At 50.4% G+C, this 13,224-nt stretch overlaps 1 protein-coding gene across 9 annotated transcripts in view; it reads right to left on the bottom strand.

Moving 5' to 3' along the window:
• The window catches only part of LDLRAD3 (low density lipoprotein receptor class A domain containing 3), a 223,272-nt gene that overhangs the window by 148,659 nt on the left and 61,389 nt on the right, over window positions 1-13,224 (bottom strand). For 5 of the 9 annotated variants that reach the window (XM_040638949.1, XM_040638954.1, XM_040638955.1 and 2 more), the window contains one exon: window positions 6,098-6,244. In XM_040638949.1, the coding sequence (XP_040494883.1) occupies window positions 6,098-6,244 (147 nt within the window). Of the gene's footprint in view, window positions 1-6,097; window positions 6,245-7,056; window positions 7,210-11,805; window positions 12,026-12,173; window positions 12,405-13,224 lie in introns of those variants that run through there. The other 4 variants (XM_040638957.1, XM_040638956.1, XM_040638950.1 and 1 more) reach the window with 4 other exon arrangements.

Below are 13,224 nucleotides of genomic sequence, written 5' to 3'. Positions count from 1 at the left end.
TTCTGTTTTGTGAAGCTCGACGTCTTCCGAAGGCTTTTGAAATTCAGCCCCTAACAATGTCTCGCCAGATCCCAGATCCGGAGGGAAAGGGGCATCTCGGTCACAGAAGCAGGGGCGGAGGGCACGGCTCCAGGGGAGGACCAGCGGCATGACGGGAGGGGGGTGATAAAGGGCCCCCTGCAGCCCAAACAGGGTTCCCATTAGCTGCCCCTGGGAAGTGAGCACATTAGATTCCCAGGGCTGCCACCACAAAGTAGGGTACCCTGAGCGGCTTTAAGGAACAGAAATGTATTCTCGCACATTTCTGGAAAGAGTCTGCAGGGCCACAACCCCCTCCCCCCGAGACTCTGGGTGGACTTTTCCTGGCCTCTTGTCAGCTTCCGGGGGCAGCAGTCAGAGCCTGGCATTCCTTGGCTCGCAGCTGCATCACCCCGATCTCTGCCTCTGCGGTCAGCCGGCCTCCTTCCCTCCTATCTTCACACTGTCTTCTTACAAGGACACCCCTCACGCTGGATTAAGGACCCACCCTACTCCAGTATGACCTCATCTTAACTAATTCATCCTTAATGATCCCAATTCCAAATAAGGTCCCATTCTGAGGAACTGAGGCTTCGGTCAACATATCTTTCGGGGGACGGAATTCAACCGATAACAGTATGATTCTTACTTTCAAATTATCAAAGAACAAAAAGCAGAAGCAGGATGTCACCTTGTTACACAACAGCAGGGCAGCTGTCACTTACCGCGTAACAATTTTTTTTTTAAGATTTTATTTATTCATTTGAGAGAGTGTGCAGCGGCATGAGCTGGCGTGGGCGGGGGGCGGGCAGAGGGAGAGGGACAAGCAGAGTCCTGGCTGAGCAGCAAGCCCGACGCTGACCTGGGGGGTGGGGCTGGGCTGGATCCCAGGATCCTGAGATCACAACCCAAGCGTAAGTCAGATGCTCAACCAACTGAGCCACCCAGGCGCCCCTGTCCTTAACTTTTTAAATGGCCACCTTCTCTCTATATCTTCATGGTGTCCTTCCTCTGCTCTATCTCTGCATTCCAATCTCCCCTTTCCATAAAGACATAAATTTCCACTTCCCAATTTTCTGGGGAATTATGCATGTGAGCCAAGTACTAGTGCTTTGGTGGAAGAGCTGAATTACTGCTGACCTTTGATACGGATAATACCCCAGACTCCAGTTTTGTCCCCTCATCTCTGCCTGCCCTGTAGCACCAAGCTTACAAGAAAACGTTACACGTGGCGCCACCTAGAGGCAAAAGATGAGAAAGACGATAAAAAGGAAAGGAAGAGTTTCTATTCCCCCGAGTTGCCCCCCCTATTTATTTCTTGGGTGTTTCTTATTCCAAACTTGCCCTCAGAAGCCTGTTGTGGATTTCTGCCATCACACAAGAGCAGTGAAAAGTCGTGCTCAAGAAATGGCTGGAAACAGTAAAAGCAAATACAATGCAAGTTCCATTTTTGTACTTTTCTATCTCTGAGCTTCCTGGAGACGCGCGTGCACATGCTCAGCCTGAGATTTGGAAGTTTGTACCTGCCTGATCAAAGACATTGATCAATTCCCTTTTTCAAAGACGAAGAGCACTTTGTGACACAGAACTCAAACCTCCACGACCTCTCCCCCGTATGGTCAGGACCCAGAGAGACGGCAGCTAAAATCCAACACCAGGCTAGAAGAAGATTTTAAGGCTCGTGACTCCAGGCCACGTGTGAGTTCCGGAAATCTGGACTGCTGTTTCATTATTACAGCGTGTGGCAGTAATCACACTACAGTCTCTTCTTGCAAAGACTCCCAGCACTAATGGCCATTTCAGAAATCATTTACAGAGAAGAACATCATCGACGTTTCTCAGTCTTTTTCAAAAGCAGGTTAGTAGCAGTAACACACAGGAGAATCCGATTCTGCACCGTAACAGCGAACTAGGAAGAGAAAGCCTGCGATCTCTGACAGAGGAAGGCGATGGGCACTTATCCTCTGGGACAACAGGCCAGCTCTGGTCATCTCTCTGTGGCTCAGGTCCCTCATACGGAAATCACAACAGTCCTTTCCTCATAAGATTTGTGACAATCAAATGAGTTAATACAGCGCAAAGTGCCTGGGACAGGGCAACCCAGAGCAAACTCTCAAAGTGTCTCTGTTTTCATGGGGCTTCCGTATTTTTCTAAAACATCTCTGTTCCTTTTACTACCAAAAAAAAAGTTATTTGATAAAATGATCATTTTATCCACCAAAAGCAGAAATTCACTCAAACTATCCCAAAATGAGCCTCTTCTCTCAAAACGCTAAAGAGGAGGTTCTCCAGATTCACAAGGTGGAAAATTTAATGACTCAACCCCGGTGGAAATTTATTCTAGTCCATTAATAGATATTTCACAAAGTCAGAAACATGACTAGTAAATAGGGCTATGGGAAAACATTCAACCTCTTTAGATGATAAAAAAAATAAAACTTAAAGTATATAACTTTTCTATTAAATTAGCCAGAAAAAATATTTTTTGAAGATATTACCCAATGCTGCCAAGACTAAAATAAAACCAGAATTCTCACACGTTGCCAGTGAGCGAGCACACGCTGGTACGAACCTTTAGCAAAACAAGCGGGCATCGGTTTCAAGAACCAAAAAAGGCGCCTGTCCTTTGACCCAGTCATTTCACTTCTGAGCACCTAGCCTAAGAAAAACTCTCAAAATGGGGAAAGTCATGTCCACCCTCATATTCACAACACTGGACACTATTTCTAACAGTGGAAAAGTGGAAACAACACAAATGCCAAATCATGAGTCAATAAACTATATTATACCGTGTGAATGGAATGTTTTTCTAAGCATTAAAACTGATAGAGAAATATGAAAAAAATACATTAAAATGTTAAAAGGTCAAAATGTTACTGGGGAAAAAGATCAAAATATAACATTGCATACCCACAGCGATTACAGCTGGGAAAAGCCCTGAATAAAAACTTCTAAGATGCTAACCGTGGTTTTGTTAGAATTCAGGCTTTAGATGTGATGCTGCTGTTTTTCTCCTCCCCGTTCTCCCCATTTTTACAGTATGTGATTTTTATTATGTTTATGATTTTTTAAAAAAAAAGTTTCTTCCTGTCTTATGAAAATCCTTCCTCTGCTGTAGATACAGAATGGCTTCTCACCGCCTCATATCCCACCACGACATAGCTCTCCAGGCTCTTCTCTTACCCTTTGGAAAGGGCAAGAATTCTCCTTTTTTAAGTGTACTATCTTTGAAATGCCAAAGTTATTCCATAGGATACTGGAGGCAATCACCTCTCTGCGGTGAGGACATCAGCCACCTGCACTCCTCCCCATAACTACACACTGTTCTAAAGAATCGAAGAAAGGACAAAGAGGTGGCATGAATTCTACAGCACGCTCAAAGAGCCCTCGAGAAGATGGTGCCGTTGGGACCCTGAAGACCTCAGCGGGGCCCAGCCTGGCTAAACCATCGTGTATACTGCCCTCCGGGTATGGGTAAATTCCTTCATTGAGCCCAAACATTTAAACACCCAACACAGGGCAATGGTTAGGGTACACCCCATCAACGTGATCGGACAGTAGGCAACCTCACGAAACAACAACCGTGAAGGTTAAATATGGTCATATGGCAAAGGGCCTGTAACGTGAAGGAGAAAAAAGCGGGTAACTCCATCACACATACGATACCCAGGCGCTGTGCTGTGTGCTGCACGTGCATTTCACCTCCCCAACAATGCTTACCAGAAGCCCTGTTATTCTCATTTTGGAGAGGAAGCCACTGAGGCAACCAGGAAGCTAAGGCATTCTCATTCAAATCCTCCCCGTGGGGAAGGTCTAGAACCTCGTGGTAATTTCCCTAAGATCATGTAGGATGGGATCTGGGCAGAGGGGTGGGAGGGAGCGCGGGGATTTGGACAGTCTGTCCCCAGTGTTCATACCCTCAACCCCTGGACTGGGAAGAAATATGCAAGAAATTCAAAACGCAAGTAGAGTATGTTGTAGAAAAGCGACCTCTTTTCCTTCCCTCTCTTACCTAAACCTTTTAATGTTCTTTTCTTATGATTTAAAGACAAAAAGAAAAAAAGAAAGGCAACAGAAGAGAGGTTCTTTAATGCATGTGTTTGTGTGTACGGTTTTTTAAATTATGTTTTGATCAAAACCCTAAATAAATGCCAATCAAGTCTTTACTACGCCTGGGGGTTATGGGTAGGAACTAAGGAGGAAAAAAAAAAGACTGAGAACAGCCAAGACAAGCCTGTTCCAAACCAAACCAAACAGCGCCAGGCTGCTGCCTGCCCCATCTTTTTTTTTTTTTTTTTTTTTTTAATATTCTCTTTCCATCACCTTTTCCAGTTTGTGCATGAATTCTGAAATCATGGAACAGGACTGACACAAGACACAGAGTGTCACAGAGTATCCTAACATCACACAGCTGCTATGAACAGAGCTGGGAATAAAGCTTAAGTCTCAGGTCCAAACCCTGTAGGCTTTCATAAACTGACCCTGTGCTGAATACTCCCGGCTCGGCGAAAGAAAATCTGCATTGACTAGAGCTCACAGACACACCGTATTCCAAAAATGCTCATTCCCCACCTTCGTGGAGTGTTTAATAATGCTCAGAACTGGACAGATTACAGAGTTCATGCACACGATCTCATGTGTAACTCAAAGTACAAACGTTACATTTCTAGCAATTTCGAAGACCCGGACACAGAGAAAGCTGAAATAGACATTAAGACTTTTTAAAAAATTCTGCAAAAATAAAAATGCATTATGTATACTGGTCTGTTTGGGAAAAAGTCACATGCAATAAACAAAATGAATATTTCCCCCCACACACAAAAATATTCCTAATCCACCGCCTCCCAAAGCTTCTAATATTCCTAAGTCACCCCCCAAACCTTCTCTGAAGAGTGGGGGGCAGGCAAGCAGGGATACCAGACCCCGAGATGGACGAGGGGCCAGTCTCTGAGCTGGCAGCCTGCCCAAGGGAGCACATGAGCAGGGAGGGGCGGCTGGCTGCAGAGGTGGGCTCCAGCCCAGTGTTCCTTCCCGTGCGTCAACAGACTGGGCCTCAAATCCCAGTAACAGCTACGTGAAAGTTCAAATTATCATCTCCTCAGCCATTTCCTCAGCTGGCTTCCAGAAAGAGAGCACATTCGGAGCCAGAACACACAGTTCTGTCAGTGAGGCCCTGTGGCCTGGTGCCCGAAGCCCACGGACGAGCCAAGAACCAGTGTCCAGCTGTGTGGTCCCAAGGCAGTGACCCACGAGGGAACCCTGGGCCCAGCACTCCTCGGGTGTCATTCCCGCCTGCCAGGGTGCCATGGCCGAGCTCACTCTGCAGTGCCGAACTACAGGGCAGGGAGCGCGATCTTCCGACACCCCGGACACCCTCACTCACATCCGGAGCCTCCTTTCTTCTAGGTCACCACAGACCCAAATCCCATTTCGAGGGCACAGAACAGAAAAGAGGCTGAAGAAGGAGGTGGGGTGGGGAGGGTAAGAAAGAACCCCCAGCTCTTGGTGGCGCCCATCTGAAGTGGATGCCCAGGCCCTAGTAGCAGAGCAAAGGGCAGCAGGAAGCAAATTACTATGTGCTCACTACCAGCTCCGCGTGGGCTACTTGGCACGAAGCTACGCCTCATTTAATCAGTAAGAACGTCTCACAGTGTACAGGACGTGGAAGACTGTTACCCGCCCGGGGCCTTGGGGTCAGGCGGCCCTGAGCTCAAATCCAGATCTGCTCGTTGCTAGCTGGGAGACGCTGAAGCTACATCACGTCTGGGAGTCTGAGTCCTCATGAGTAAAGCAAAAGTAAAGACAGCACCCCGGCGTGGGGGTCAGTAGAGCCCGGTGGAGGGGTCCTCTGTCGTCCCACAGCTGTGGCTCCGTCCCCACCAGGACTCTAGGCTCCACACCGACCGTGCTGCTCCCAGGCAGAGCAACAGAGTGGAGAGGGCAGGACTGCTGGCCAGAGGCCCAAACCCACCAGCCTGCAGCATGGGGAGCGGGCAGGGTCTGAGCCAGGTCAGGCCCTCGTCCCTGCCGCCCCAGGACCCTTCCCACCCCCACTCCGGCGAAGGGCCAGGCCACTCACGGCACTCCTTCTCATCACTCTTGTCGAAGCAGTCGGGCAGCCCGTCACACTGCCAGGCGCCAGGGATGCACCGGCCGTTGCCGCACATGAAGTTGCCCGGAATGTTGCACTCGTTGGTGAAGTTGTTCCCAGGGAGCAGCTGGCTCTCTGCAGGAGAGAGGGGACGGGGAGATCAGATGGGCAGAGGCAGCAAGGAGCCACATCCCCACCACTGAACGGGCTCTTGTTCGACGTGGGTCACGTTCGTGAGACTTCTGGTACGCGACCTGACTTCCCTGGGCCTCAGTTTCCTCATCTGAGAAATGGACTGGTAATCCGCCCCACCCCACCCCATCCCCACTTCTCTTCTTCCAAAGAGAAGTAAATGGAAAAATATGGAGAACACCTGTAGCAGGTGCTCATTGACGTTCTTTCTCTGTCGAAAAGCTCAGTCATAAAACCCAAACATTCTTTTCCAGGCCATCAACAGTGGCTAAAAAGGAAGGTTCCAGGACAGGAGTGAGCACTGGGCTCCCACTGCCTCTAACAGCAGGAACTTCGGGCTCCTTCTAGGCCTTGGACTCCGGGGCCCCATAACGACTGAATATTTGAACCTGGGCCAGTCGGCAGGAACACTGGGAGACCATTTCCCTTCAGCCCACCAACCCACCGGAGGTCACATGGGGAGGAAGGCCAAACTGAAACTTGAACTCGAGCCTTCTAAATCCCATGGAGGGGGCCCCCAAGGCCACTGGACTATCTGCCAAGAGTTCCTGGAGGTTTAGAACCAAGCCCCAAGGTTTAGATCCCACTCCACTGAGCACAGTCACCAAATGCCAAGGCCCTGACCAGAAAGGGCCAAGTCTTAGGCTGGAAAGCAAACAGGGAAGGCCAAGGTCATTGGGAAGGGGGTGCTGAATTCATCCCCCAATGGGCCCCAGGGCAGATTTTAAGGGGAGCCAGAATCTGATGATTCTCACCAGTCTGAGCCAGTGTGGTCAGTGGCCGGGAGATAAGGAGCCAATCGGAGTAAGGCTGTCTTAGGGGAAAAGGAGAGAAAAAGACCAGGATCTCCACGGGTCCCTCCTGAATCTTCAACAAGCATTTACTGAACATTCATGACCAGACACCTGTGCGGGTCCTACCACGCAGAGTTGAATGCTGGGGGCCTCCCCCTTCAGGCTGGGACGGCATGAGGGTATGCTAATGATCTTATTGCCAGGTGCAGAGAAAGAGGGGTGCCCAGACCTGCCTGGGAGCAGAGGAGCAGAGCAGGGTCCACGGTCCTCTTTCACAAGCTTTACCAAAGAGAAGCATCTCATGCCAGATCCCTGACATGACCTCTGCTTCATGCCACTAGCCTCTACGTGACTTATTTTTACCAGTGTGTCTCCTCATAAACCCCTACGTACCCTTTCACATACCACATCTGTTACTCTACGAACTGTTCCCCGACTTCTCCAAGCATAAATGAGCCCTCACTCTGTTGGGTAGTTTCGTACCACGAGGAGATGCTAAGAATATTTTACAACGGAACAAGGAGGCAACAACAAATTGGAACGGACACAGGCACAGGCAAGCAGTACCACGTCAGCCACGGATATTACTCGTACACTACCCACCCCACTGCACTGAATTAATATCTATGTGCCTGTCTCTCTACTGGAAATAAGCTTTTGTGGTTCACTGAAGAATTCTAGAACAGCAGCTACAGTGAGGAGGGGCCTCACCCTGCCCCAACTACCCACACTGGAACCCTGAACATCTCCCTGACCCCTCCTCACTCCATCACCCCCTACAGAGGGCCAACCCCACCCCTCCCAGCCCCACATGCCAATCACAGTGCCACAGGCTCCCCTCCAGCCCCAGTGGCCTCCATCCCCTACCAGCATGCCGCCAGTCTCCCAGCTTGGCCTCCCCGCCTCCCCCCCACGTCGTCCTCTGTGGCCAGAGGGACTTTTCTAAAGAGCAAATCGATTATGACACTTCCTCACTTTGAAAAGCCATTGAATGGCTCCCCCATGTTCTTAAGATAAAGTAAAAATTCAAGGCGTTAAGGAAAGGTTCCAGAAAGAGGTGGCATTTGCAGTGGAGGCTGACAGATACAGAGATGAAACACAGTGCCCTTCAGGCCCAAAAAAAAGAGCGCAGGAAGGCTCAGCCCAGCGCACTGAAGGGGATGGAAGAGAAACCCCACAGCTCGGATTGTGAGGGCCTGCAAACATATCATGCCGCTATCTCCCCTACTCCACCAGCGGGGCGGACGGGACGAATCGTGGCACTCTGTGCCCTGAGCCCACACTCAGTATCGGACTCCCTCTCAAGAACGGACCCCAAAAAACCACCACCAACCCTGAGAAAAGCATGAAACCAATTCACCACCTTCAGGCAAGAGCAATCACAGGAGAAGGGGAATCGTAGGAGAGAAGCCTAGAGAAATGGGCAGGCGCTGGATCCCAGCCAGACACGGCATGCACGACGCAGAACGCCCACCCATTCCAGCTGTTTCCGAACAACTGCTCTGGGCTTCACCAGCAAGCTCCCGGGGAACTCTTCGGGGCTCCAGAACGCAACTGTCATTCTGTTTGGTTCGGAAATCACGTACACTTGCCTTTGTAGGGCTGGCTCCTTGAAGGCAAGCCCCCCGGAAAAGTCACCGTAACTGTGAAGTCTTGCTCTAATAAACAGATTTCCGGAGCCAGAAAATCGGCCAGATTAGATTCCAAAGCACTTGCTCGGAGAGTCCACAGGCTGGCAGGACACGGACTGGACAAGTGAGAGGGCGTGGGCACACTACATGTCCGCCCGTGACACACAGGTGGTCCTGCCAGCCATGGGCTTGCGCAGGTTTGGGGGCAGGACCGGGGGTCCCCCGGGGCCGGGGAAGGCCGACACAGAGAACACTCTGTGAGCTTCTGAGCAACCCTGCTACGCATGCACGGGGGACGGAGCCTTGCACTCCAGGAAAGTGACCCTACCGCTGAACTCAGAAGCATGAGGAGAAACCAAGGCAAAGAGAAGTTAAATCCTGTCGGCTCTGAATTCAAAAATTTTCCTTAAAACCCATACGATGTGCTTTTATTAAACTGGCATCATCCCATCCAAACCGCCATGTCTTCTTGGCCCCTTTAAACCACTGGTTCTCAACAGGGGACAATTCTGCTCCACACCCCCTGCCTCCCCCAACCTTGGGGGACACATGGCAGTGTCTGGAGACATTTTTGGTCGTGGCATCTAGTGAGTCGAGGCCAGGCACATGGCACATCAACAACACACCAAGCTTCCCCTCCCAACAAAGAACCATCCGGCCCTAAACGTCTATAGCGTGAGGCCTAGAAATGGAGGAAACCATGTCTCTTCTCACGCCCCCCAGTTCCTTCTCCTCACAGCATAGTGAGAGTCTGAAGTGCTACCGATGGCTTCTCCGTGCCCTGGTTAATACACCGAAGACTCGTGCCATGGTTTCCAAGGCCTGTCATGATCTGCCGGGCCTACCACTGCCACCTCCTCTCCTTGAACATAAATGTCCTCCCCACATTGAGGACTCCACACATTGCTACTGGCTGAACCCAATGCCTCAGCCACCTTTCACCTGGTGTTACAGGTTGAACTGTGCACCCCGCCCCCATTCGATATGTTGAAGTCCTATCCCCCAGTACCTCCAAATTTGGGGACAGGGTCTTTAAAGAGGTGATTAAGGCAAAATGAGGACATGAGGACAGGCCCTGATCCAATATGACTGGTGTCTTTATAAGAAGAGGTGGGACACAGACGCGCACAGAGACCATGGGAGGACGCAGGGAAAAGACGGCCATCGGCAAGCCAAAGCGAGAGGCCCCAGAAGAAACCAGCCCTACCCCAGCCTTGAGCTCAGACCTGGGAGGAAACACACTTCTGTTGTCGGAGCCAGCCACTCTGCGGTGCTTCACTACAGCAGCCGAAGCAAACTCGCGGGTCTGGCTGACCTTCCGGCTCGTCCTCAGCCCCCGGCTTTCCATCACTTACAGCGGACACCTCTTCATCGACACCCAGTCTAATGCGGGTCCCCCCGTTTTTCACTCTGACAGTGTCCTGTGTTGTCCTTCATCCCATCTGTGCTCGCTGTCCTGTCTACACTCCCTCCCCACCAGGCTCCCAAAGGCAGAGGGGCGCCTTTTCATTCAGCACATCCCTGGTACCCGGCAGGTCCCCAGCAGGTGCCCTAAGAAGAGAACCAAGGGTTCAGTTATGATGCATTCCCATCCCTCACACTCTTCCTCGCAAAGTTCCATCCACTCTCTGCCTCATCCCCGAGAAAGGGAGTGGGATCTGGACACACACAGTTAAAAACAAGGGACATGGGGGTGTCTGGATGTGTGCACGTAAATTACTACCCCGTCTGCTTTAAAAGAGGCAAGAAATCTTTTCAGCCCGGCAGCAGGACTTTCTAGTGGCTGAAATATTTATCCCATCTCAGTGTCGTGGGACACATTTAGAATCCAAAAAAGACAAGCATTAGCACGCAGTTGGCTAGCTGGGGTTTCTCCTTCTCCCTTTTCTTTTTTTCATTAAGCTGAAAAATGAAAGAATTGCCCATTTTCACTGCAGCACATCACTTACTTAAAATAACTACACCATCTGCACCAAGAACGAAAAAAAATTCCAAGTCCTCCCCCAACGGGCAAAGGCAAACAGCGTGCTGCAGCAGCTTCTTCCGAAACTTCTGGCACCCACAAATTTATATTTGATGAGGGGGCCAAGACTGGAGCAACTGCAAAATCTCAAGACAGCTGCTGCATCCACCCCAACTCCCCTTCTGGAACACGCGCAGTTAGTGATGTCGACTTTTCCGGCTGAGAAATGGGAAATCTCTTCTACCCGCCAGAGGCCTCTGCATGCTCCGCTCTCCCTCTGCTGATCCCCTCCCCTCCCCCCCACCGCGCCGGGACACTCCCGGTCATGATGCAGACCAGAACTGACATCTGCAAGCTATCCACAGGCCCTGCTTTCCGATTTCTGTCCAGTTGCCTCCGTTTTCATCCTTTGTCTCCCAGCAATCTGGTCCACAGGCTCAAGGAACAACAAAGCAAGACAAACATACATACAGACAGCTCCACGTTCTGTTTTTCAGCTCTCAAATAGAGCTTCCCTAAAACCTCCCCGGAGAATTAACACACCTCTTCCCGCTGCCTGGTGCCAAGAGGCATAACGCTACGGGGCTGCTGGAAACCAGCCTCTGGTTCCCCGTTGACTCCCTTCTTTGACACGCACAGACGTTCCACGTCCTGGCTGCATGCAAAGCACCAAGGGAGCTGGTCTGCCGTGATATGTTTGTAAACGTGCCTGGAAAATCCCCGAAGGTCCCCCGGACTGCATGCTGCTCCATGTGGTGGCATCAGGGTCCGAGGGAAGCAGAGACATCTGTCCCAAGCACATCCCAGAGCAAACGGCTTCCTGCTGACCGTCGCTACAGGCTTCATCAAGAGGGAACCATCTGAGCCGGGCTGAGGATGTGCCTCTGGCTCCAAGGACCTACGCTCAGCCAGGTCTCTGCTCTGACTCTGCACACAGCTCTGCCCTGGGAGAACAGTCCCGTAGCCCCCAACTCTGTCTACCCGTCTGTTCGAGGAAGATACAGCCCAGGGAAACTGGTAAGAAGGTATAAAATGACTCATGGGTTGAACCCAGGAACTGCTGACCCTTGGCATTCACAGATTTCACATTTACACAGATTCCCTATTTACACGTACAATACATCCTATTTACACGGACACTGAAGGAAGATCGGGCGTAATTTTGCTGCAGGAACAATGGATGGATGGAGAGAGTCGCCCGCGCGGTGAGTGAGCCTAGCTGTCTGCCCAGCACCTGTGCTGTACACGGTTCTCGTTCGCTCTTCGTGGGAAGTGCAGCACAGCAACCCCTTACAAGATGACAAATACTTTGTTTCCTTCCTGAAATGAGTTAGCAAAGAAAGCCAATGGCCAGTATTGACGGGGCAAGCAAAGAAAGAGTGAAGAGGTCTAGGAAAAGGACAGCTCTTCACCAGGAAATAGCTTTATAAATTATTTTTGTCCCGTATTTATAGCCTCATGAAGGCCCTGAAGCTGTTACTTACATTTTTTAGTTATGCTTCATTGCATTTCATGAGGAAAATTATGTAGGAATGGCGTTAATGTCGTGGGGATTTGCAGAGCCTTCCGTCTGCAGCCCCTGCAAGGTCCACGGTCCACGGCTGGGGGCTGGGGGTGGGGCTGGATGGCAAGGCGGGGCTCCTCGTGGTGCTGACCCTCAGAGGTGCACACGGAGCCCCACCCTGCTCTCTCCTCTTCAGGCTCCTCTCAACAGCCCCTAAGAATTGGTTATTATTGACTTTTCCCTAGGGAAGATCTAACATCTTCTACTGTGGCTCTCAACGTGGCAGGAGTCTGACATCAGTTCTTCTTCCTTTACAAGAGCCCCTATGAAACAGGCAGCCCATTTTGCAGATACAGAAACAGAGACTGATGATGTAACCTGCCCGAAGTCACACAGCTAGCAGCTAGCATGGAGGTGTGTAAACTTTTCAGTCCAGGGTGTAAAAATTTTAGGCTGTGTGGGACAAGAGGCCAAGTTAAAGATACACAGGTACTTATATAAAAGGAGAGGAAAAAAATATTCCACAGAATTTTTATTGGTGAAGTTCAAAATGTTATAATAATGGAGAACAAATTTCCATAAGATAGACCAACTAATGAGAAGAACAGAACTTGAGGGGGTGGGTGGTGGGAGGGGGCAGGTAACATCGCATTTGATTAAGGTTCAAAGTGACAGTGTTCCCTATCACCAAAATCTACTGCCAATGTTTAATTTTTTCCACCCTTTAGAAATGTTAAAACCATTCTTAGCTCAGGGACTGTAGTAGGCTTGCTCTGACCTGTGGGCCACAGTCCGCAGACTCTTGAGCCAGAAGATGAGAGGTCTACTCAAAATAAAAAAAGGACCTTAAGGTTGGGGCGCCTGGGTGGCTCAGTCGTTAAGCGTCTGCTTTTGGCTCAGGGCGTGATCCGAGAGTCCTGGGATCCTCCACTGGGAGCCTGCTTCTTCCTCTCCCACTCCCCCTGCCTGTGTTCCCTCTCTCGCTGGCTGTCTCTCTCTGTCAAATAAATAAATAAAATCTTTAAACAAAA

Source organism: Ursus maritimus, unplaced genomic scaffold, assembly GCF_017311325.1.
Source record: "Ursus maritimus isolate PB19 unplaced genomic scaffold, ASM1731132v1 scaffold_23, whole genome shotgun sequence".
In the NCBI taxonomy this organism is placed as follows: domain Eukaryota; kingdom Metazoa; phylum Chordata; class Mammalia; order Carnivora; family Ursidae; genus Ursus; species Ursus maritimus.
This window is presented reverse-complemented; position numbering and strand designations above follow the sequence as displayed.